The sequence below is a fragment of the Scyliorhinus torazame genome, chromosome 31 (assembly GCF_047496885.1).
Source record: "Scyliorhinus torazame isolate Kashiwa2021f chromosome 31, sScyTor2.1, whole genome shotgun sequence".
Classification (NCBI taxonomy): domain Eukaryota; kingdom Metazoa; phylum Chordata; class Chondrichthyes; order Carcharhiniformes; family Scyliorhinidae; genus Scyliorhinus; species Scyliorhinus torazame.
The window spans coordinates 14,673,998-14,700,276 of NC_092737.1; the positions used below are offsets into that span (position 1 = coordinate 14,673,998).

Here is a 26,279-nt window from a genome sequence, read left to right on the forward strand (position 1 = left end):
TGAACCGTGCTGCTGGCCTGCTTTGGTCTGTTTTCAAACCCAGTGATTTAGCTCTGTGCTAAACCAGTCCCAGATGCATTGGAGTAATCGAGGGCCAAGGATCTCGAAGAATTTATAGGAATTATTGATTGATTCACTTACATTGCGATTCCGGGCCAAGGGGGGCTGGAATTGACTGCACCCTCACCAAGGGGTCATAACACAGTTGGTGGATCGTTCCTTAGGCAGGAGACCTGTGAGGGCCCTTGGTGCAGCCATGTTGCTGCTGCAGACTGATGATCAATTCTTATTCATAAATACTTTGTTTTCTCTAATGGGGTCTCTGAAAGTGCAACAGTACACATCTCAGGCCAATGACCCTTCATGGGACCCAGAATAAGGTTGGGGATATTTAGTGGTCACAGGAGACCGATAAGAGATTTGAACGATAGGTGTCATTGCCAAAGTAAATGAAGTTCCAGCTGGGCCTCCACACAATGGTCCGCCTCCTACCTGGGCCAGTCTATATGTCCCAAGCCCAATATCCTGTTGATGGGTCTCCGCCCCTCAGCGCGATAGCTCGACCCCCACGAATCTCATGCGGGGATTAATCGGTTCATCATCGTGAGACCCGTGGGGGTTATAACATGCGTCCCACACCAAAGTCCGTAGGCCCCTCTGTTGAAAGTGGAGTAGGGTGCTTGCCTGCTCTACTTTGCACCCAGCTGTGCTTCAGGTAGCTATGGGGCTGGGTCGGAGACAGGTAGCGCGTTGGGGAACGCCATTTGCTGGAGGACCGACTTGGAGGGGGGGGGGGGGGGGGTGCCTATTAGCACTGGTGACCGATCCTCAACCACATCGAAGTGGGAAATCTCCAAAGCCTGGTTCTCCATTTCCGAGTCGATGATCTCCCGCATGCTGGTATCGAGACCCTCAGACGGCAACGCCCCAGACCCCCATGAGTCGAAGTGAAGGGACTGGATGCCGGTTGTCCCAGAGGGGCATCGGGGTTGGTTCAGGTGCTCACGCATTGTACACTCCTGTGTCCGTGTTTGGTGCGAGACTGGCCCCGACTGTGGCATGCCTCCCAGGAACCCACTTGTCGCCCTCCCCAAAGTTCCGGACGTGAAATGCGTCTCTTGGTTGGAACTGTCTGGTCCGTGTTCATCTGTCTGGGCCACGCCTCGACTGTTCCTGGCTCTGTCGTCACTTTCCCGCCAATATCAGTGAACGCGAGGCTAAGGCTGAGGCAGGCCCTGAGTCATTGGAACATTAACAGGTTCGTCGGTGCTACGCCGGTTGTGGTATGCGACATGGAATTGTCGGAACTCTTCGCTGGTGAAGAAGGTGCCATTACCCGTGACCAGCACTTCCGGAATGCTGAGGTCTTAAGGAGAGACGGAGTTTCTCAAACATCAACCTCGATGTGGTGGATGACATTTCGTGGACTTCCAATTAGAATGGGCGTCCACAGTGAGCAGAATCCTGGACCCCTGGAAAGGCCTGGAGAAATCAGCGTGTAATCAAAGCCATGGCCGGCCTGACCATTCCCATGGATGTAACGGCGGGAATTCTTTGCTCCTCTTGGCAGCTGGCATACCGTTAGGCCGGTCTTTCTCTTTCGCCAGCGAGGCCTGGCCACCATGCATTGCTATGGGCTCGCATCTTCATCCTTGAAACCCCCGGATGATGCGAGCGCCAACAAAAGAATGTCATCGTCCACGCTGAGCTCCAACACTCTGGCCGCAAAGACACGCAGCTCTTCGAGCAGCTTCTGGTGCCGTCCCACATACACGGCAATATGGCAGACGTTCACCCATATGGGTTCTTCCTGCTTCCAAGCACGTATCTGTACTGCGGTAAGGTATCCATAAAGTTCAGCGTGGAGATGACTGCACTTGCTCTCGGCGGCGACAGGAACGGCGTCGGCAGCCTGCTCAACACATCTGCATTTGCAATTTATGGGCATGGGCGATGCTTGAAGGCGTGTTTCTGCGCTGCTAGTAACAGGGCCCATCTCCGAATCCTGGCAGACGCTGGCGGTGGAATTGCTTTATCCTCACAGCACCAGCAAGTGCTTGTCGATTGGAAGCAGGCCTGTCGTCCATCACGATAGTGAACCGACGCCCGTATACGTACTGGTGAGATTTCTTCACCATTAAAACAACGATCAATCCCTCTTTTTCGAGCCGAGCGTATTTCCGCTCCGCCTTGGCCAATGTCCAGGATGCCAATGCGATTGGTCGCTCTCTTCCATCAGCCATGTGGCGGGACAACACTGCTCCGATGCTGTACGGTGAGGCATCGCAGATGACCACCTCTGTGCCTCGCAACTGTGCCAAGCAGGACACGGTTTCCATCGGCTTGCGAGCTTTTCCTCAGCTCTTCTTGTGAATCTCGCTCAGGTTCTCCCACCAAGTATGTCCTATACTCCAGGGACCTGTTTCCTCATTGTTACAGAATTCGCTTCCTTTCCCTTTGAGGTACTTCCTGATTTCTTCTTCCCATATGGGACATTGTCCTACTCTACTGCTGCTGGTCGCTGCGACCACGAGCGCCAAGAGAATCCAAAACAGGACAAAGCAGTGGTGGTGTGAGCTGTTCAGGAGAATTCACAACAGGACAAAGCAGTGGTGGTGTGAGCTACTGGAGAGTTCATATCAGGACAAAGTAGTGGTGGTGTGAGCTGTTCAGGAGAGTCCACAACAGGACAAAGCAGTGGTGGTGTGAGGTCCTGGGGAATCCACAACAGGACAAAGCAGTGGTGGTGTGAGCTGTTCAGGAGAGTCCACAACAGGACAAAGCAGTGGCGGTGTGAGCTGTTCAGAAGAATCCACAACAGGACAAAGCAGTGGTGGTGTGAGCTGTACAGGAGAGTCCACAACAGGACAAAGCAGTGGTGGTGTGAGCTGTACAGGAGAGTCCACAACAGGACAAAGCAGTGGTGGTGTGAGCTGAACAGGAGAGTCCACAACAGGACAAAGCAGTGGCGGTGTGAGCTGTTCAGAAGAATCCACAACAGGACAAAGCAGTGGTGGTGTGAGCTGTTCAGAAGAATCCACAACAGGACAAAGCAGTGGTGGTGTGAGCTGTTCAGAAGAATCCACAACAGGACAAAGCAGTGGTGGTGTGAGCTCCGGGTGAGTCCACAACAGGACAAAGCAGTGGTGGTGTGAGCTGTTCAGGAGAATCCACAACAGGACAAAGCAGTGGTGGTGTGAGCTGTTCAGAAGAATCCACAACAGGACAAAGCAGTGGTGGTGTGAGCTCCGGGTGAGTCCACAACAGGACAAAGCAGTGGTGGTGTGAGCTGTACAGGAGAGTCCACAACAGGACAAAGCAGTGGTGGTGTGAGGTCCTGGGGAATCCACAACAGGACAAAGCAGTGGTGGTGTGAGCTGTTCAGGAGAGTCCACAACAGGACAAATCAGTGTTGGTGTGAGCTGTTCAGGAGAATCCACAACAGGACAAAGCAGTGGTGGTGTGAGCTGTTCAGGGGAGTCCACAGCAGGACAAAGCAGTGGTGGTGTGAGCTGTTCAGGGGAGTCCACAGCAGGACAAAGCAGTGGTGGTGTGAGCTCCTGGAGAGTTCACAACAGGACAAAGCAGTGGTGGTGTGAGCTGTTCAGGAGAATCCACATCAGGACAAAGCAGTGGTGTGAGCACCAGGAGAATCCACAACAGGACAAAGCAGTGGTGGTGTGAGCTGTTCACGAGAGTCCACAACAGGACAAAGCAGTGGTGGTGTGAGCTCCAAGAGAGTCCACAACAGGACAAAGCAGTGGTGGTGTGAGCTGTTCAGGAGAGTCCACAACAGGACAAAGCAGTGGTGGTGTGAGCTCCAAGAGAGTCCACAACAGGACAAAGCAGTGGTGGTGTGAGCTCCAAGAGAGTCCACAACAGGACAAAGCAGTGGTGGTGTGAGCTGTTCAGGAGAGTCCACAACAGAACAAAGCAGTGGTGGTGTGAGCTCCAAGAGAGTCCACAACAGGACAAAGTAGTGGTGGTTTGTGGTGGTATGTATTCGGGGTCATGTGGGACTGTGAAGCCGTGATGCTATTGGCTGACAGATCCCGGGTCCTAGTTGGCTGCTGACTCCTGGCTCCGCCCTGAAGGCGGAGTGTAAGAGCCCGAACTTCTCCCCGCCGCTTCATTATGTTGCTGAACTGCTGGGGACAAGTATCGCTTAATAAAGCCTGAATCGACTTCATCACTTCTCGTCTCTCTCGTAAGTCATTGTGCGCTACAATTTATTAAGCGAGCTTAAAAGACTATGGAGCTCCGGATCGCCCCGGAATGCCTGCGGATCAGCCCCCACGCAGCGAACTCGGCAGCAGTATTTAAACACTGGCAAGCATGTTTTGAAGGCTACCTCCGAACGGACCCCGGCCGGATCACACAAGACCAGAAAATGCAGGTCCTGCATTCGAGGGTAAGCCCGGAAATTTACCCTCTCATAGAAGACGCAGAGGATTTCCCGACGGCGCTCGCATTACTGAAGGGCATCTACGTTCGGCCCGTGAACCAGGTCTACGCGCGCCACCAACTCGCAACGAGACGGCAAAGTCCCGGAGAATCGCTAGAAGAATTCTACGCCGCGCTGCTAATTTTGGGACGGGGCTGCAGCTGCCCGCCGGTGAACGCGATCGAACACACGGGCATGCTAATTCGCGATGCTTTTGTGGCAGGTATGAACTCTCCCCAAATCCGCCGAAGACTTTTAGAAAGAGAGTCGCTAGGACTCTCAGAGGCACGGGCCCTTGCAGCTTCACTAGATGTGGCCTCGCAAAACGCCCGCGCCTACGGCCCCGACTGCGCAGCAGCCCCTTGGGCTCCGTGGACCCCCGTCGTGACAAACCACCCCCCCCCTCCCCTCGCAGGCTTGCGCAGTTAAAGCGCCAGACCATCCCGGGGGGGCCCGCTGCTTTTTCTGCGGGCAAGCGAAACACCCCCGGCAGCGCTGCCCGGCCCGCGCAGCTATTTGTAAAAGCTGCGGCAAGAAGGGCCATTACGCGGCAGTGTGCTGATCCCGGGGGGTCGCCGCAATCCCCGGAGAAGAACGAGCCCAGCTTATCCCAAACGCTCCCTAACCCCCCCCCAGCGCCCCATGTGCGGCCCGCGGGTGCCGCCATTTTGGGTCCCGGGCACCACGAGGGGAGGATGGGCGCCGCCATCTTGTGACCCCCCAGCCACGTGTGATTCATGGGGGTGGCCATTTTGTCCACCCCGACCACGTGCGATCCATGGGGCGGCCATTTTGTCCACCCCCGGCCGCGTGCGATTCATGGGGCGGCCATCTTGGTTGACAACAAAGGACCCCAGCATCGACGGCTCCACGGGGTCCGAAGAAGACGCCGCGACACTACTACCACGACTGGCTTCGGTGACACTGGATCAATCACGGCCCCGGACGCTCCAGACGACAACAACAACGGTGCTGATCAACGGACATGAAACACCATGCCTGATCGACTCCGGGAGCACTGAAAGTTTTATTCACCCAGACACGGTAAGACGCTGTTTTCTGACCATCCATCCAAGCACGCAAAAGATTTCCCTAGCTGCAGGATCCCACTCCGTAGAGATCAAAGGGTTCTGCTTCGCGAACCTAACGGTGCAAGGGAGGGAGTTTAAGAACCACAGGCTCTACGTCCTTCCCCAACTCTGCGTGCCCACATTACTGGGATTAGATTTCCAGTGTAACCTGCAGAGCCTAACATTTCAATTCGGCGGCCCAATACCCCCACTCACTATCTGCGGCCTCGCAACTCTCAAGGTTGAACCGCCGTCCTTGTTTGCAAACCTCACCCCGGATTGCAAACCCCACCCCGGATTGCAAACCCGTCGCCACTAGGAGCAGACGGCACAGCGCCCAGGACCGGATATTTATTCGGTCTGAAGTCCAGCGGTTGCTGAAGGAAGGCATAATCCAGGCCAGCAATAGTCCCTGGAGAGCCCAGGTGGTAGTAGTAAAGACCGGGGAGAAGCAAAGGATGGTCGTAGACTATAGTCAGACCATCAACAGGTACACACAGCTAGATGCGTACCCTCTCCCCCGCATATCCGACATGGTAAATCGGATTGCCCAGTATAAGGTTTTCTCCACCGTGGACCTCAAGTCCGCCTACCACCAGCTCCCCATCCGCCCAGGTGACCGCAAGTACACAGCCTTCGAGGCAGACGGGCGTCTAAACCACTTCCTAAGGGTCCCATTTGGTGTCACAAACGGGGTCTCGGTCTTCCAACGGGAGATGGACCAAATGGTTGACCAGCACGGGTTGCAGACCACGTTCCCGTATCTCGACAATGTAACCATCTGCGGCCACGATCAGCAGGACCACGACACCAACCTCCAAAAATTCCTCCAGACCGCTAACGCCCTGAACCTCACATACAACGAGGAAAAGTGCGTTTTTAGCACAAACCGGTTGGCCATCCTGGGATACGTAGTGCGCAATGGGATAATAGGCCCCGACCCCGAACGCATGCGCCCCCTTATGGAATTTCCCCTCCCCCACTGCTCCGAAGCCCTGAAACGTTGCCTGGGTTTCTTTTCATATTACGCCCAGTGGGTCCCCCAGTATGCAGACAAGGCCCGCCCGCTAATACAGTCCACTACCTTCCCCCTGTCGACAGAGGCTCGCCAGGCCTTCAGCCGCATCAAAGCGGATATCGCAAAGGCCACGATGCGCGCCATCGACGAGTCACTCCCCTTCCAGGTCGAGAGCGACGCATCCGACGTAGCTCTGGCGGCCACCCTTAACCAAGCGGGCAGACCCGTGGCCTTTTTTTCCCGGACCCTCCACGCCTCAGAAATCCGCCACTCCTCAGTGGAAAAGGAAGCCCAAGCCATAGTGGAAGCTGTGCGACATTGGAGGCATTACCTGGCCGGCAGGAGATTCACTCTCCTCACCGACCAACGGTCGGTAGCCTTCATGTTCGATAATGCACAGCAGGGCAAAATTAAAAATGACAAGATCTTAAGGTGGAGGATCGAGCTCTCCACCTTCAACTATGAGATCTTGTACCGTCCCGGAAAGCTGAACGAGCCGTCCGATGCCCTATCCCGCGGCACATGTGCCAACGCACAAATAGACCGCCTCCAAGCCCTCCACGAGGACCTCTGCCACCCGGGGGTCACTCGATTCTACCATTTCGTAAAGTCCCGCAACCTCCCCTACTCTGTGGAGGAGGTCCGTACAGTCACCAGGAACTGCCACATCTGCGCAGAGTGCAAACCGCACTTTTTCAGGCCGGATAGAGCGCACCTGATCAAGGCTTCCCGCCCCTTTGAACGCCTCAGTTTGGATTTCAAAGGGCCCCTCCCCTCCACTGACCGCAACGCATACTTCCTGAATGTGGTGGACGAGTACTCTCGTTTCCCCTTCGCCATCCCCTGCCCCGACATGACAGCGGCCACAGTCATTAAAGCCCTTGGCACCATATTCACACTGTTCGGTTGCCCCGCGTATATCAATAGCGACAGGGGGTCCTCCTTCATGAGTGACGAGCTGCGCCAGTTCCTGCTCAGCAAGGGCATAGCCTCGAGCAGGACAACCAGCTACAACCCCCGGGGGAACGGGCAAGTAGAGAGGGAGAACGGCACGGTCTGGAAGACCGTCCTGCTGGCCCTACGGTCCAGGGATCTCCCAGTTTCCCGGAGGCAGGAGGTCCTCCCGGATGCTCTCCACTCCATCCGGTCGCTGCTGTGTACCACCACTAACCAAACGCCCATGAGCGCCTCCTTGTCTTCCCCAGGAAGTCCTCCTCCGGAACGTCGCTGCCGACCTGGCTGGCGGCCCCAGGACCCATCTTGCTCCGGAAACATGTGCGGGCGCACAAATCTGACCCGTTGGTCGAGAGGGTTCAACTTCTCCACACGAACCTGCAGTACGCCTACGTGGCGTACCCCGACGGCCGACAGGACACGGTCTCCCTGCGGGACCTGGCGCCCGCCGGCAACACACACACCCCCCCCCGACACCGATCATCCCCTCCCTGCCACCGGCGCATCCCGCGACCGCCCCCTTCCCGGGGGGATCGGTCCTCCTCCCGTGCCCGCCCAGGAGTAAAACAGGAACAAACACCAAAACGTTCCCGGAGACGACAACGCCTGAACAAGCACCTGCACCACCACCGGGGCTGAGGCGATCGACGAGGAAGACCAGACCGCCCGCTCGACTCGTGGCATCCGCGTGACACCAAGAATGTTGTTGTATTGTAACAAAAACATTTTTTTTTCTTGCTAATATTGTAAATAGTTTCACAAACTTGTACATAGTCCAGTGTCGGGCTAAAACTGTAGTAACATGTCCGAAATTTTCCTTCCAGGGCCAGCCTTGTAAACCCCTACCACCATGCGAACCACCACCCCGCCGGGTTCCTTTTTAACAAGGGGTGAATGTGGTGGTATGTATTAGGGGTCATGTGGGACTGTGAAGCCGTGATGCTATTGGCTGACAGATCCCGGGTCCTGGTTGGCTGCTGACTCCTGGCTCCGCCCTGAAGGTGGAGTATAAGAACCCGAGCTTCTACCCGCCGCTTCATTCTGTTGCTGAACTGCTGGGGACAAGTCTCGCTTAATAAAGCCTGAATCGACTTCATCACTGCTCGTCTCTCTCGTAAGTCATTGTGCGCTACAATTTGAGCTGTTCAGTAGAATCCACAACAGGACAAAGCAGTGGTGGTGTGAGCTGTTCAGGAGAATCCACAACAGGACAAAGCAGTGGTGGTGTGAGCTCCTGGAGAGATCACAACAGGACAAAGCAGTGGTGGTGTGAGCTTCTGGAGAACCCACATTAGGACAAAGCAGTGGTGGTGTGAGCTCCAGGAGGGTCCACAACATGACGAAGCAGTGGTGGTGTGAGCTGTTCAGGAGAATCTACCACAGGACAAAGCAGTGGTGGTGTGAGCTCCAGGAGAATCCACCACAGGACAAAGCAGTGGTGGTATGAGCTCCAGGAGAGTCCACAACAGGACGAAGCAGTGGTGGTGTGAGCTGTTCAGGAGAGACCACAACAGGACAATGCAGTGGTGGTGTGAGCTGCACAGGAGAGTCCACAACAGGATGAAGCAGTGGTGGTGTGAGCTGTTCAGGAGAATCCACAACAGGACAAAGCGGTGGTGGTTTGAGCTGTTCAGGAGAGTCCACAACAGGACAAAGCAGTGGTGGTGTGAGCTCCTGGAGAATCCACAACAGGACAAAGCAGTGCTGGTGTGAGCTCCAGGAGAGTCCACAACAGGACAAAGCAGTGGTGGTGTGAGCTCCTGGAGAATCCACAACAGGACAAAGCAACCACCTGCCATTTGGAGAAAGACCCGTTTATTCCTACCCTTTGTTTCCTGTCTGCTAACCAGTGTTCTACCACCCCAATACACTACCCCCAAACCCATGCACTTTAATATTACATACTAATCACTTCTATGGGACCTTGTCGAAAGCATTCTGGCAGTCCAAATAAACCATGTCCACTGGCTCCCCGTCAACAACTCTGCCAGTTCAATCCTCGAAGAATTCCAGTAGTCTTTACCTCCATTTTTAAATAGTAGGGTTATACTAGCTATCCTATAATCTGTCTGAACTGTTCCAGAGTCTAAAGAATCTTGGAAGACGACTGCCAATGCAGCAACTGTTTCTAGAGTCACTTTCGTAAGTACTCTGGGATGTAGATTATCAACCCTGGGGATTTATCACCCTTCAATTCCATCAATTTCCCCAATACCATTTCTCTACTAAGATTGATCTCTTCCTGTTCCTCTCTCACTAAACCTTGCGCTCCCCAACATTTCTGGTATTTATTTGTGTCTTCCTTTGTGAAGACAGAACCAAAGTATGTATTTAGTTGGTCAGTCATTTCTTTGTTCCCCATTAAAGATTCCCCTGTTTTTAACTGTCTTCACCAATCTTTTTCTCTTCACGCAACTATGGAATCTTTTGCAGTCTTTTTTTAATTTTATGTTCCCTGCAAGCTTACTCTCGTAGTCTATTTTCTTTTTCTTTAAATATGCTTATTCAGAATTTTCAACAAAAATTTTCAACCATTCAACCCCCCCCCTCCCCCCCCCCCCCCCCCCATAATAGGGTCTCCACTCCCATCTCGTGTCGAAGCTTCCCATGTTTCAATCAGCTGTATTTTAAAACTACCCCGGTACGGCCAAGCCCCGTGGGACCATCCATACAAATCGCTACTGAATGTTACCACATAATGAAGTTCTCCGGTTTCTCTTATCACAGTATTAGCTGGCGATCCCGGCGGAACAAGGGGATCTCCTACCTTCCTCCATTGCCTTACAATTATTTTTATCCTCTGTTCCGTTATCTTACTCATTTTCACTCCCTTATCCTTCTCCTTTGCAGAGTCTGCTTTACGTATCGCTCCGGATGTCTGTACCGTGGCTTCAGGGTGACCTGTAAGGGGGCGTCCGAGTTTATTGCCCATCGTGGCTTCTGGAAAACACACACATGTAACAACAGGGCCGCGGCAAAGTAACAAAAACTATAAGGAGCACTCACCGGTGTTAGTCCTTTTGCGAATCTCGAAGCTTGCTGATTGGTCAGTTTGTTTTTCTTTATCAGTCTCTAAGGCACCTTTGTTCTTCTCATGCAGCTATCAGTAATTTATTAATTAAGATAACTCTCCAAGCATGAGTCACTGGCCAATAATTAAGGCTGCCGATCCGCAGACCCCCCTTTTCAGCTGGGGTCGCACTATGGCTCTCTCCCTTTCAGCTGAGAGAGTTCTGTTTAGAGATTATTTTCAGGGTTCACTTCCCGTTAAATTGGGAAAACTGCCCAACTACGCCAATCGTCGAAGAAAAATATACCAGCACTTTGAGTTTTCGCCAAAGGTCCTTTATTTGTACACGAATTTCGTGGAGGGAGTTAGAGTGACCACAGTACTTCTAATTGTCCCCCCTTTACAAAAGATAAGGCAGTAATTTATATGATACAAGCAATATTTAGAAAAACGAGGCATTCCTTTGATAAGCCCAGAGACAGAAAAGCGAGCAGTGTAAAACAACAGGCTTTGAATTCCTAGTCTAAGGAAAATAATAATTGTCTGCTGTCAGCAACAATGTGCAGTTGTGCACTTGGTTACATGGTCTGACCTTCTGCCTATTACATACAGAACTTCTTGACTGAAATAAGGCTAATACATCCATCATGCTTTGCCAAGTGCCGATTTCCATGAAATATAGTCAAGCAGCTAGTTAAAATGAATACAGGGTATTAAGGCAACTAATCCACCAACTAAAGTCCGTTCTACACCGTGGCTCTGGTGACAACCTCACATTTCAACCCCCAACTGTCTGAATACAGCATCCCTGCGAAATGAAATGAAAAATGAAATGAAAATCGCTTATTGTCACAAGTAGCCTTCAATGAAGTTACTGTGAAAAGCCCCTAGTCGCCACATTCCGGCGCCTGTTCGGGGAGGCTGTTACAGGAATTGAACCGTGCTGCTGGCCTGCCTTGGTCTGCTTTAAAAGCCAGCGAGGAATACCACCCTTTACTTAAACCATGTTTGTCTCTCGCAATCCCACGAGCACCTTGCTTTGTTCACCTCGAATAAAATGGACTTTCATTGATATAGAGAGGTTCACATCCCAACGGATGTCCCAATGCACTTTCAAGTCAATGAACTACTTTTGAATCTTTGTAACGTGGAAAACCAGTAGCCACTCTGTGCACAGCAAGATCCCACAACCAACAATAACAAGCAGGTAAGATGTTTCTGGGGATGTTGTTTTAGATACGGTAAACTCCCCTGCTCTTCATTCAGTCATGAAATTCTTTCCGTCCTCTCGAGCAGGCAGACGAGGGCCTCAGGTGAACGTCTCGTCAGAGAGACAGCGTCTCTGACAGTGCGGCACCCCCTCAGCACACTGAGTGAGTGAGCGAGACTTGAACCAGAAATTGTGAGACTCAGAGGCCAAAGTGCGACCAATTGAACCACAGCTGGCAGTTTGTCTGAATGCTGCAGCCTGCTTCTCCAACCTCCGACAAATTACTTCAATCCCTCCCCACACTTATCCACATGCAAATGTCACTCAGATAGTTGCAAATAGGATAGCGCCTTCGGGTATGTGAAGGCAGTCTGGGCAATTTCTGTTCACCTGCACGTTGGAGGTCTGCTGTGACACGTCTCAATTCCGTCTCCTACTCTGACGGAAGGATTCCTGTCGTGTGTGAGGGGAAATCCCAACATCCGATTCTCTTCCACCAGTTGGGTTGTTCTGGTCAGTACCTGAAACACAGGCAGAACCAGAACTCCAGGATATGGGTCTGTCTCTCTCGACTTGTAACAGGTAATGAACCGGTTGCTGTGCCTGAGTTGTTTCTATCCGTTCCTCTGCTAACTTTATAAACTCCTAAATAGTGTATCAATGATTGAGATATTGAATGAACTCAGCCTCACAATAGATGATCTGTGGATTTAATAGAGAATACAGAGTCTTGTGGACCTTTCATTTGTTACTCTGTATTTAGCAATTTATTATTATTTGTACTAAAACGTTCATTACGGTGCAATCTTTTTTTACTTTAAACTTTACTGTAATTTTAATGATTGTCTCTAACTATGCCGTGAATGATGAATTCTTGTTTTCTTTGTATCCTCACCACCATCTGCCACTTAACACCATGATAATGGCCGTCCATCCATCCATCTTTCTATTGTAATTCAATGAAAACTCATTGTGCATTATCAATATACCCGTGTGTTTTTTCACACATCGTCTCCGCACACTCTATCTGCTCGGTTCTTTCAGTCTTTCTCTCTTTTTCTCGGAGCTCTACATTTTATCTTTCTCCCTCACTTTCTCCACTATTTTCTGCTCCCTTTAAACAATGTCAGTTTGGACTTCGAGCACACGGCTATTCCTTTGATAACGCCAAGCGCTGCTCCACAGGGTAATCCAGTGAGTAGTGAGCGGAAATTTTCTATTCATCTCCCGCGAAGAGGAGGTGTGCGTTTGTCCGCCGTAACTGACTCTTGGACGATTGGTTTGAGACTCGCTTGTTTTTTTTTAGACTAAAATAATTTGATGCGAAAGAGCAGCTGCTCCCTGAAGCATCTGAGTCCCATGTTTGAGAGCGGGGCGGGGGGGAGGTGGGGGCGGGGGGTGGTTAGGTAGGGACAGAGCAGCAACCAAAAAGAAAATGCTGGAAAATCTCAGCAGGTCTGGCACCCACCTTGGCAGATCGATGTTCGCTCCAAGTTCTCCAGTTTAAAGTTCAGATCCTCACGTTCAGTCTCTTCCTGGGTGTGTCTGTTCCTATCCTGGTCACCTCCTCCAGCCCAACATCCCTCCAGGAAACCTCTGTTCCTACAACTCGAGCCTCTTGTGCGTCTCCTCATCCTCTGCCCGACCATTGGTGACAGTGCGTCCGCCATCCAGACACTTTCCCCTTAACCTCTGTCTCTTCCTTCAGAGACATCTTTGGAAACCCTCCTCTTTGTCCAATCTCCCTCTCCTCCTGAATTATCCTTCTATGTTTCAATGTCAGTTCCTGTCCAGTTGTGCCACTGGGCAGTTAGAAATTAAAATCCAAACCTCATGACACATTCACCAATGATTTTAATCGTTCTCCTTTGCTGATCTGTCAAGTACTCAGAATCGGACCTGGATTTTTGCCTGGCTACAGAAAAGGATTTCGGACAAGTTCAATCCCTTTACAACCGAGAGGCAGATTACATACCGAGCGTCTACCATTCCTGGCTGCGAGAGAGAAACCGCATGGTCATTTTGGCAAAACGGCAGGGTCAACTGGTGAGTTCCATTGAAATCAGAGGCCGATTCACTTCTCGAATTGTGGAAATTGACATTTTCAAAATCATTTACATTTTGCCTCAATCCATTCCGATTCTCTCACAGAAACTAGGAGGTGACCATTCAGCCCTTCCAGCCTGCTGTGCCATTCATTATCATCATGGCAGATCTTCCAACTCAATAGCCTAATCCAGCCTTGCCCCATCTTTTGGTCACTTCCGCCCAAGAGCTATATCTTACTCCTTCTTGAACACATGCGATGATATGGCTTAAACCACTTTCATTGGTAATGAATTCTACAAGCTCGCCATTCTCTGGGTGGAAAACCCTTTCATCACAGTCCTTTAAAGGTTTATCCCCTATCCTGAGCCTATGACCCCTGGTTCTGGACACCCCCCACCTTCGGGCACATCCTTCCTGCATCTACCCTGTCTAGTTCTGTTAGAATTTTATAGGTTTCTATGAGATCCCCCTTCATTCTTCTGAACTCCAGCGTGTACGATCCTAACCAACTAAATCCCTCCCCATACATCAGTCCCGCCATCCCTGGAATCAGCCTGGTAAACCAAATCTGCACTCCCTCAATAGCAAGTACATCCTTCCTCAGATAAGGACATTCTTGCAGTTCACCCATGCACTCTTTGAATGTTTGCCATTGCCTGGCAATCATCATCCTTTTAAGTAACGTTTCTCAGTCCATCAAAGCCAACTCGAACCTCATACCATCGCAGTTTCCTTTATTAAGATTCAGGTCTCAGCTCAGAATCAACCAGATCACTCTCTATCTTGATGAATAAATCTTTCATGTTATGGTTACTCAACCCCAAGGGGTCTCACGCAACTAGATTGCCAATAATTCCTTTCTCATTACCATAGTACCCAGTCTAGAACGGCCTATTCTCCAGTTGTTTCCTCAACATCTTGGTCCAGGAAACCATCCCATATAGACTCCTGGGATTCCTCCATGATCGTCTTGTGACTAATTTGGTTTGCCCAAACTATATGCAGATTAAAGTCACCATAGTTACAGATGTTCAGTGTCACAAACACTCTGACATCCAACACATGCACCCAAACACACAATCACAAACAAAGACATGCAAAGAATCGCACGCAACACACACCCAGAATCACAAACACACAACACATGCACAGAATTATACACAACACACACAGAATCGCACACAGCACTCACAAAGATAACACACGCAGACAATCGCAGAACACACACACAGAATCACACACAACGCCGGCATCTCCACATAACAAATACACATACAGCCACACACAAAATCACGCACATAACCACATAGCACACAGAGATCAGACACAACAAACACATATATGATAACACACAGAATCACATACTCACAGAATAACACAACACACGCAGAATCTCTCACACACACACAATCATACACGCGCAACTCACAGAATCACACACAAAGAATCATACGCAACACACAGAATCATACACACACACAGAATCATACACAACATACACACACAGAGTCATACACAACACACAGTAACAGCGTCACACGCAACACATGAACCCATGCACAGAATTACACACAACACAAAGACCCACACGGCCGTGCACAGAATCACACAAAACACACACACAATCACACACCCACACACAATATACACATAATCGTACACACAGAATCACACAACACACACAGAATCACACACAACACACACAGAATCACACAGAATCATACACAACACACACACAGAATCACACACAACATACATACAGAAACACACACAACATACATTCAGAATCACACACAACACACAGAATGGCACACAACACAAACACAGAATCACATAGAACACACACAATCACATAGAACACACACACAAATCCGATACAGCACACAAATAGACACACACACACAAAATCACACATATATAAAGACACAGCATACATACAATCACACGCAGATCACATCCAACAAGTCACACAAACAACCACATACATCACATAAACAGCACAAACACACAACACACAAAAGCGTCTGGGACATTACGCATAGGATGTTTCTTGTTGAGATGATGCTCATCTCCCATTGTCTCGACTGGAGATGGCAATCAACTTCTGTATGCTCCAGAAGTGTCTTTGACTTAAACAGGGTGGGGTCCCCAAGCCAAATCTGTATTCATTCTGTTACTGTCCCATTTATCCCACTGTGAACATCCCGATTGTTATAAATAGAGGCTTCGACTGGAAAAATTGGCAAGTTAAGGCGAACCTTTCTAAATCGCTGGTTAGGGCTCAGCTGGAGAATTAGGCCCAATTCTGGGCACCGTGTTGGAGGAGGTTATGGAGAAGGTGCCGAGGAGATTCAACTGGAATTTGGAGATGAGAGATTTAGGATAGAAGAAGGTGCTGGAACCCTGGGGGTGTCAATCTTTGAGCAAAGCAGATTGACGGAAAAAATGAACAGAGGTTTTAAAATTTGTCAAGCATTTTGATAAGGGTGAATAACGAAAAGCTGTTTTACAATGATTGAATGATCGGTAACCAGCGGTTTTGAAGTTAAGTTCATTGTCGGGAGAGCCAGCTGTGAGGGGAGGGGCAATTCTTTTGAAGTAACAGATTGTTATGATGTGGAACACGTCGTCTGAAAGGCCAACGGAAGCAGGTTCAATCGGAAGATCCAAACGGAATTCAGATATCTGCTTAAAAGGGAGAATAGCAGAGCTGTGGGGAAGAGCAACGAGACAACTCCCCGAGCTGGCAGAGGCACGATGGACTGAATGACCTCCTGTCCTCTTAGATTCTTTGAATCTCCATTCCTCATTGCAGATTAGCTATTATTTATGCTCGAGTTTAGCTCAGTTGGCTGGACAGCTAGTTCATGATGCATAGCAGATCGGACAGTGTGGATTCAATTCCTGTACCGGTTGTGGTTATTCATGAAGGCCTCACCCATGCCTCCTCAACCTCGGTCCTCGAGTGAGGTGTGGTGATCCTCAAGTTAAATCACCAAAGGTCAGCTCTCCCCCCTCAAAGGGGAAAGCAGCCAACGATCATGTGTGATGATGGCGACTTCACCTTTTTTACTTACCTCTCTATTTCCAGATTGGTCTGTGTTCTTCTCACATCGTGGATGACGGGCAGTCGGTGCTGATGGAAGGTATGAAGGTTGCTGCTTCAGAGAGAGGCAAAGGAGCTGCACGGCTGATTTACAGACATGTGGCTGAGCTTGTGAGAGCGAGGTATCCGGAGGTGAAGAAGCAAAGTTTGATCACAGATCCCAAGCTCAACAGAGGACTTTGTGTATTAGGCAAACAGGTACAATTCGCGTGCAGTGATACTCTCACACCAGCTGTGATTCATTGGGTTTGACTCTTCCCTCTGAGCTGTAAGGTTCTGAGTTCGAGATCCTACCAGAACTGGATCATTAAAACCAAAGCTGACACTGGCAGCACAATACGGAGAGAGTGATGCTGTCTTTTTGGATGACAGTGCGCTGATACCCCAAGTATCTGATCAGACATTGGATCCCGTATCTGACCTGACCCCCACCACGCCCCCCTTGACAGACCCCTGCCCCCGATGTGACCCGACCTCACACCCCAACCCCGCTCCGGCCAGATCCGCCACTCCAGGTGTGACCAAATCTGACCCCGCCCTCACCCTCACTGAAGGCCAACTCTCCAGGACTGCCCCCGCCAGGCTTGAGGCACCTCCTTCCTGCACTGAGCTCCCTTCCTCCCAGACTGACAGGCGCCTCCCCTTCCCACTGACCCCCCCTTCTCAAACTTACCACCCTCCCAAGCAGATGTCCCTCCTGAACAAAACCGCCTTCCGGGCTGGCCCCCCTTCCTCCTTTCCAACCGGACTGACCGATCTGCTCCTGGCCTCCCCCACAAAATTCCTTAAACTTATAATTTACCCAGTTCCTGTAAATTTGTCCCTTCAACCCTCCCCTTCATGGCAGCTAATCCACTAAAAAGAGGGAGTCATTCATTTCCGTGCGGAGGTTAAGGCAAAATATTTCATCCTCATTTCACATTGTCCTCACTTTTCCTGATTTTTTTCATTACCAGTCCCTGATTTCTCTTCGAGTTCCATCGATAAATGTCCCCACTCTGATCAGCGAGGTGATCAGTAACATGAAGAAACGTGGGGATGAATATTACGAACCAATTCCTCTCCAGCCGGACGATGTGCAGTCGATATTCCTGAACCGAACCGTGATCGACACATTGCTGCCGGGCGGGAGAATCATTCAGAGAGGATCCCAGTTCAAACCGTTGGAGAGTAACCTGGATATTTTACTGAAACGAGATATCGTCTGGAGAGCTGATCGAAAGGGGAACCCACGGGCTCTGAGTTTGGGCGCAGCTCCTTACAGAGATCCCATGGGAAACCGTGTTTTCGGGATCAACATGTTTGGGGAAGAGTTATCAGCTGTGAAAAGTGTCTTCCTTGCTCAGCTACAAAGCCTGCCTCCTTTACAAGACAATGTAATCTGTCTCCTGTCTGTAAATCCATCACTGTCCCCACAGATGTGGGAATTCTGTGTCAATGAAATGGGGCTTGAGAAAGGGAAGCAATACTGGAATGATGAGATTATAATAGAGGATGATATTTTGCAAAACTTGTGGGATGGTGAAAGAAATAGATAAGCAGACCATTATTCTCGCTTAATTGCTGCACGTTTCAAATCTTTTCTTGTTATGAATAAAGTTTTTTGTGTTTTACTTACAAATCTAGTGCATATAAGTCATTGAAATGAAATGAAAATCGCTCATTGTCACAAGTAGGCTTCAAATGAAGTTACTGTGAAAAGCCCCTAGTCGCCACATTCCGGCGCCTGTTGGGGAGGCTGGTACGGGAATTGAACCGCGCTGCTGGCCTGCCTTGGTCTGCTTTCAAAGCCAGTGATTTAGCTCTGTGCTAAACCAGCCCCAGATGCATTGGAGCAATCGAGGGCCAAGGATCTCGAAGAATTTATAGGAATTATTCATTGATTCACTTACATTGCGATTCCGGCCCAAGGGGGGCTGGAATTGACTGCACCCTCACCAAGGGGTCATTACACAGTTGGTGGATCGTTCCTTAGGCAGGAGACCTGTGAGGGCCCTTGGTGCAGCCATGTTACTGCTGCAGACTGATGATCATTTCTTATTCATAAATACTTTGTTTTCTCTAATGGGGTCTCTGAAAGTGCAACGTTACACATCGCAGGCCAATGACCCTTCATGGGACACAGAATAAGGTTGGGGATATTTAATGGTCACAGGAGACCGATAAGAGATTTGAACGATAGGTGTCATCGTCAAAGTAAATGAAGTTCCAGCTGGGCCTCCACACAATGGTCCGTCTTTTCCCTGGGCCAGTCTATATGTCCCAAGCCCAATATCCTGTTGATGGGTCTCCGCCCCTCAGCGCGATAGCTCGACCCCCACGAAGCTCATGCGGGGATTAATCGGTTCATCACCCGTGGGGGTGATAACATGCGTCCCACACCAAAGTCCGTAGGCCCCTCTGTTGAAAGTGGAGTAGGGTGCTTGCCTGCTCTACTTTGCACCCAGCTGTGCTTCAGGTAGCTATGGGGCTGGGTCGGAGACAGGTAGCGCGTTGGGGAACGCCATTTGCTGGAGGACCGACTTGGAGGGGGGGGGGGGGGTGCCTATTAGCACTGGTGACCGATCCTCAACCACATCGAAGTGGGAAATCTCCAAAGCCTGGTTCTCCATTTCCGAGTCGATGATCTCCCGCATGCTGGTATCGAGACCCTCAGACGGCAACGCCCCAGACCCCCATGAGTCGAAGTGAAGGGACTGGATGCCGGTTGTCCCAGAGGGGCATCGGGGTTGGTTCAGGTGCTCACGCATTGTACACTCCTGTGTCCGTGTTTGGTGCGAGACTGGCCCCGACTGTGGCATGCCTCCCAGGAACCCACTTGTCGCCCTCCCCAAAGTTCCGGACGTGAAATGCGTCTCTTGGTTGGAACTGTCTGGTCCGTGTTCATCTGTCTGGGCCACGCCTCGACTGTTCCTGGCTCTGTCGTCACTTTCCCGCCAATATCAGTGAACGCGAGGCTAAGGCTGAGGCAGGCCCTGAGTCATTGGAACATTAACAGGTTCGTCGGTGCTACGCCGGTTGTGGTATGCGACATGGAATTGTCGGAACTCTTCGCTGGTGAAGAAGGTGCCATTACCCGTGACCAGCACTTCCGGAATGCTGAGGTCTTAAGGAGAGACGGAGTTTCTCAAACATCAACCTCGATGTGGTGGATGACATTTCGTGGACTTCCAATTAGAATGGGCGTCCACAGTGAGCAGAATCCTGGACCCCTGGAAAGGCCTGGAGAAATCAGCGTGTAATCAAAGCCATGGCCGGCCTGACCATTCCCATGGATGTAACGGCACCGCAGGCGGGAATTCTTTGCTCCTCTTGGCAGCTGGCATACCGTTAGGCCGGTCTTTCTCTTTCGCCAGCGAGGCCTGGCCACCATGCATTGCTATGGGCTCGCATCTTCATCCTTGAAACCCCCGGATGATGCGAGCGCCAACAAAAGAATGTCATCGTCCACGCTGAGCTCCAACACTCTGGCCGCAAAGACACGCAGCTCTTCGAGCAGCTTCTGGTGCCGTCCCACATACACGGCAATATGGCAGACGTTCACCCATATGGGTTCTTGCTGCTTCCAAGCACGTATCTGTACTGCGGCAAGGTATCCATAAAGTTCAGCGTGGAGATGACTGCACTTGCTCTCGGCGGCGACAGGAACGGCGTCGGCAGCCTGCTCAACACATCTGCATTTGCAATTTATGGGCATAGGCGATGCTTGAAGGCGTGTTTCTGCGCTGCTAGTAACAGGGCCCATCTCCGAATCCTGGCAGACGCTAGCGGTGGAATTGCTTTATCCTCACAGCACCAGCAAGTGCTTGTCGATTGGAAGCAGGCCTGTCGTCCATCACGATAGTGAACCGACGCCCGTATACGTACTGGTGAGATTTCTTCACCATTAAAACAACGATCAATCCCTCTTTTTCGAGCCGAGCGTATTTCCGCTCCGCCTTGGCCAATGTCCAGGATGCCAATGCGATTGGTCGCTCTCTTCCATCAGCCATGTGGCGGGACAACACTGCTCCGATGCTGTACGGTGAGGCATCGCAGATGACCACCTCTGTGCCTCGCAACTGTGCCAAGCAGGACACGGTTTCCATCGGCTTGCGAGCTTTTCCTCAGCTCTTCTTGTGAATCTCGCTCAGGTTCTCCCACCAAGTATGTCCTATACTCCAGGGACCTGTTTCCTCATTGTTACAGAATTCGCTTCCTTTCCCTTTGAGGTACTTCCTGATTTCTTCTTCCCATATGGGACATTGTCCTACTCTACTGCTGCTGGTCGCTGCGACCACGAGCGCCAGGAGAATCCAAAACAGGACAAAGCAGTGGTGGTGTGAGCTGTTCAGGAGAATCCACAACAGGACAAAGCAGTGGTGGTGTGAGCTGTTCCGGAGAATCCACAACAGGACAAAGCAGTGGTGGTGTGAGCTGTTCAGGAGAATCCACAACAGGACAAAGCAGTGGTGGTGTGAGCTGTGCAGGAGAATCCACAACAGGACAGAGCGGTGGTGGTGTGAGCTGTGCAGGAGAATCCACAACAGGACAAAGCAGTGGTGGTGTGAGCTGTTCAGGAGAATCCACAACAGGACAAAGCAGTGGTGGTGTGAGCTGTGCAGGAGAATCCACAACAGGACAGAGCGGTGGTGGTGTGAGCTGTGCAGGAGAATCCACAACAGGACAAAGCAGTGGTGGTGTGAGCTGTGCAGGAGAATCCACAACAGGACAGAGCGGTGGTGGTGTGAGCTGTGCAGGGGAATCCACAACAGGACAAAGCAGTGGTGGTGTGAGCTGTGCAGGAGAGTCCACAACAGGACAAAGCGGTTGTGGTGTGAGCTGTGCAGGAGAATCCACAACAGGACAAGGCGGTGGTGGTGTGAGCTGTTCAGGAGAATCCACAACAGGACAAAGCCGTGGTGGTGTGAGCTGTTCAGGAGATTACACAACAGGACAAAGCAGTGGTGTTGGGAGCTCCAAGAGAGTCCACAACAGGACGAAGCAGTGGTGGTGTGAGCTGTTCAGGAAAATCCAAAACAGGACAAAGCAGTGGTGGTGTGAGCTCCTGGAGAATCGACAACAGGACAAAGCAGTGGTGGTGTGAGCTGTTCAGGAGAGTCCACAACAGGACAAAGCAGTGGTGTTGTGAGCTCCAAGAGAGTCCACAACAGGACAAAGCGGTGGGGGTCTGAGCTGTTCAGGACAATCCACAACAAGAAAAAGCAGTGGTGGTGTGAGCTCCTGGAGAATCCACAACAGGACAAAGCAGTGGTGGTGTGAGCTGTTCAGGAGAATCCATAACAGGACAAAGCAGTGGTGGTGTGAGCTGTTCAGGAGAATCCATAACAGGACAAAGCAGTGGTGGAGTGAGCTCCTGGAGAATCCACAACAGGACAAAGCAGTGGTGGTGAGAGCTCCAGGAGAATCCACAACAGGACAAAGCAGTGGTGGTGTGAGCTGTTCAGGAGAATCCACAAAAGGAAAAAGCAGTGGTGGTGTGAGCTCCTGGAGAATCCATAACAGGACAAAACAGTGGTGGTGTGAGCTCCTGGAGAATCCACAACAGGACAAAGCAGTGGTGGTGTGAGCTCCTGGAGAATAAACAACAGGACAAAGCAGTGGTGATGTGAGCTCCTGGAGAATCCATAACAGGACAAAGCAGTGGTGGTGTGAGCTGTCCAGGAGAATCCACAACAGGACAAAGCTGTGGTGGTGTGAGCTGTTCAGGAGAATCCACAACAGGACAGAGCAGTGGTGGTGTGAGCTGTACAGTAGAATCCACAACAGGACAAAGCAGTGGTGATGTGAGCTCCAGGAGAATCCACAACAGGACAAAGCAGTGGTGGTATGAGCTCCTTGAGAATCCACAACAGGACAAAGCAGTGGTGATGTGAGCTCCTGGAGAATCCACAACAGGACAAAGCAGTGGTGGTGTGAGCACCTGGAGAGTCCACAACAGGACAAAGCAGTGGTGGAGTGAGCTCCTGGAGAATCCACAACAGGACAAAGCAGTGGTGGTGTGAGCTCCAGGAGAATCCACAACAGGACAAAGCAGTGGTGGTGTGAGCTGCTGGAGAATCCACAACAGGACAAAGCAGTGGTGGTGTGAGCTGCTCAGGAGAATCCACAACAGGACAAAGCAGTGGTGATGTGAGCTCCTGGAGAATCCACAACAGGACAAAGTAGTGGTGGTGTGAGCTCCAGGAGAATCCACAACAGGACAAAGCAGTGGTGGTGTGAGCTCCAGGAGAATCCACAACAGGACAAAGCAGTGGTGGTGTGAGCTGTTCAGGAGAATCCACAACAGGACAAAGCAGTGGTGGTGTGAGGTGATCAGGAGAATCCACAACAGGACAAAGCGGTGGTGTTGTGCGCTGTTCAGGAGAATCCACAACAGGACAAAGCAGTGGTGGTGTGAGCTGTTCAGGAGAATCCACAACAGGACAAAGCAGTGGTGATGTGAGCTCCTGGAGAATCCACAACAGGACAAAGCAGTGCTGGTGTGAGCTGGTCAGGAGAGTCCACAACAGGACAAAGCAGTGGTGGTGTGAGCTGTTCAGGAGAATCCACAACAGGACAAAGCAGTGGTGGTGTGAACTCCTAATGAGTCCACAACAGGACAAAGCAGTGGTGGTGTGAGCTGTTCAGGAGAATCCACAAGAGGACAAAGCAATGGTGGTGTGAACTCCTGGAGAGTCCACAACAGGACAAAGCAGTGGTGGTGTGAGCTGTTCAGGAGAATCCACAACAGGACAAAGCAGTGGTGGTGTGAACTCCTAATGAGTCCACAACAGGACAAAGCAGTGGTGGTGTGAGCTGTTCAGGAGAATCCACAACAGGACAAAGCAGTGGTGGTGTGAGCTCCAGGAGAATCCAAAACAGGACAAAGCAGTGATGGTGTGAGCTGTTCAGGAGAATCCACAACAGGACAAAGCAGTGGTGGTGTGAACTCCTGGAGAGTCCACAACAGAACAAAGCAGTGGTGGTGTGAGCTCCAGGAGAATCCACAACAGGATTAAGCAATGGTGGTGTGAGCGCCAGGAGAATCCACAACAGGACAAAGGAGTGGTGGTGTGAGCTGTTCAGGAGAGTCCACAACAGGACAAAGCAGTGGTGGTGTGAGCTGTTCAGGAGAGTCCACAACAGGACAAAGCAGTGGTGGTGTAAGCTGTTCAGGAGAATCCACAACAGGACAAAGCAGTGGTGGTGTGAGCTGTGCAGGAGAATCCACAACAGGACAAAGCAGTGGTGGTGTGAGCTGTTCAGGAGAATCCACAACAGGACAAAGCGGTGGTGGTGTGAGCTGTGCAGGGGAATCCACAACAGGACAAAGCAGTGGTGGTGTGAGCTGATCAGGAGAGCCCACAACAGGACAAAGCGGTGGTGGTGTGAGCTGTGCAGGAGAGTCCACAACAGGACAAAGCAGTGGTGGTGTGAGCTCCTGGAGAATCGACAACAGGACAAAGCAGTGGTGGTGTGATCTGTTCAGGAGAGTCCACAAAAGGAAAAAGCAGTGGTGGTGTGAGCTGTGCAGGAGAATCCACAACAGGACAGAGCGGTGGTGGTGTGAGCTGTGCAGGAGAATCCACAACAGGACAAAGCAGTGGTGGTGTGAGCTGTGCAGGAGAATCCACAACAGGACAGAGCGGTGGTGGTGTGAGCTGTGCAGGGGAATCCACAACAGGACAAAGCAGTGGTGGTGTGAGCTGTGCAGGAGAGTCCACAACAGGACAAAGCGGTTGTGGTGTGAGCTGTGCAGGAGAATCCACAACAGGACAAGGCGGTGGTGGTGTGAGCTGTTCAGGAGAATCCACAACAGGACAAAGCCGTGGTGGTGTGAGCTGTTCAGGAGATTACACAACAGGACAAAGCAGTGGTGTTGGGAGCTCCAAGAGAGTCCACAACAGGACGAAGCAGTGGTGGTGTGAGCTGTTCAGGAAAATCCAAAACAGGACAAAGCAGTGGTGGTGTGAGCTCCTGGAGAATCGACAACAGGACAAAGCAGTGGTGGTGTGAGCTGTTCAGGAGAGTCCACAACAGGACAAAGCAGTGGTGTTGTGAGCTCCAAGAGAGTCCACAACAGGACAAAGCGGTGGGGGTCTGAGCTGTTCAGGACAATCCACAACAAGAAAAAGCAGTGGTGGTGTGAGCTCCTGGAGAATCCACAACAGGACAAAGCAGTGGTGGTGTGAGCTGTTAAGGGAATCCACAACAGGACAAAGCAGTGGTGGTGTGAGCTGTTCAGGAGAATCCACAACAGGACAAAGCAGTGGTGTTGTGAGCTCCTGGAGAATCCAGAACAGGACAAAGCAGTGATGGTGTGAGCTCCTGGAGAATCCACAACAGGACAAAGCAGTGGTGGTGTGAGCTGTTCAGGAGAATCCATAACAGGACAAAGCAGTGGTGGAGTGAGCTCCTGGAGAATCCACAACAGGACAAAGCAGTGGTGGTGAGAGCTCCAGGAGAATCCACAACAGGACAAAGCAGTGGTGGTGTGAGCTGTTCAGGAGAATCCACAAAAGGAAAAAGCAGTGGTGGTGTGAGCTCCTGGAGAATCCACAACAGGACAAAACAGTGGTGGTGTGAGCTCCTGGAGAATCCACAACAGGACAAAGCAGTGGTGGTGTGAGCTCCTGGAGAATAAACAACAGGACAAAGCAGTGGTGATGTGAGCTCCTGGAGAATCCATAACAGGACAAAGCAGTGGTGGTGTGAGCTGTCCAGGAGAATCCACAACAGGACAAAGCTGTGGTGGTGTGAGCTGTTCAGGAGAATCCACAACAGGACAGAGCAGTGGTGGTGTGAGCTGTACAGTAGAATCCACAACAGGACAAAGCAGTGGTGATGTGAGCTCCAGGAGAATCCACAACAGGACAAAGCAGTGGTGGTGTGAGCTCCTTGAGAATCCACAACAGGACAAAGCAGTGGTGATGTGAGCTCCTGGAGAATCCACAACAGGACAAAGCAGTGGTGGTGTGAGCACCTGGAGAGTCCACAACAGGACAAAGCAGTGGTGGAGTGAGCTCCTGGAGAATCCACAACAGGACAAAGCAGTGGTGGTGTGAGCTCCAGGAGAATCCACAACAGGACAAAGCAGTGGTGGTGTGAGCTGCTGGAGAATCCACAACAGGACAAAGCAGTGGTGGTGTGAGCTGCTCAGGAGAATCCACAACAGGACAAAGCAGTGGTGATGTGAGCTCCTGGAGAATCCACAACAGGACAAAGTAGTGGTGGTGTGAGCTCCAGGAGAATCCACAACAGGACAAAGCAGTGGTGGTGTGAGCTCCAGGAGAATCCACAACAGGACAAAGCAGTGGTGGTGTGAGCTGTTCAGGAGAATCCACAACAGGACAAAGCAGTGGTGGTGTGAGGTGATCAGGAGAATCCACAACAGGACAAAGCGGTGGTGTTGTGCGCTGTTCAGGAGAATCCACAA

The 26,279-nt window shown here is 51.1% G+C and overlaps 1 protein-coding gene across 1 annotated transcript; it reads left to right on the plus strand.

Moving 5' to 3' along the window:
• Positions 1 to 12,002: 12,002 nt before the first annotated feature.
• Positions 12,003 to 18,482, plus strand: LOC140404814 (histidine N-acetyltransferase-like). The gene is made up of 4 exons (XM_072493551.1): positions 12,003 to 12,288; positions 13,591 to 13,752; positions 16,847 to 17,059; positions 17,818 to 18,482. The coding sequence occupies exons 2-4, from the start codon at positions 13,720 to 13,722 to the stop codon at positions 18,397 to 18,399; spliced, it is 828 nt and encodes a 275-aa protein (XP_072349652.1). The 5' UTR covers positions 12,003 to 12,288; positions 13,591 to 13,719; the 3' UTR covers positions 18,400 to 18,482.
• The last annotated feature ends 7,797 nt before the right edge of the window (positions 18,483 to 26,279 follow it).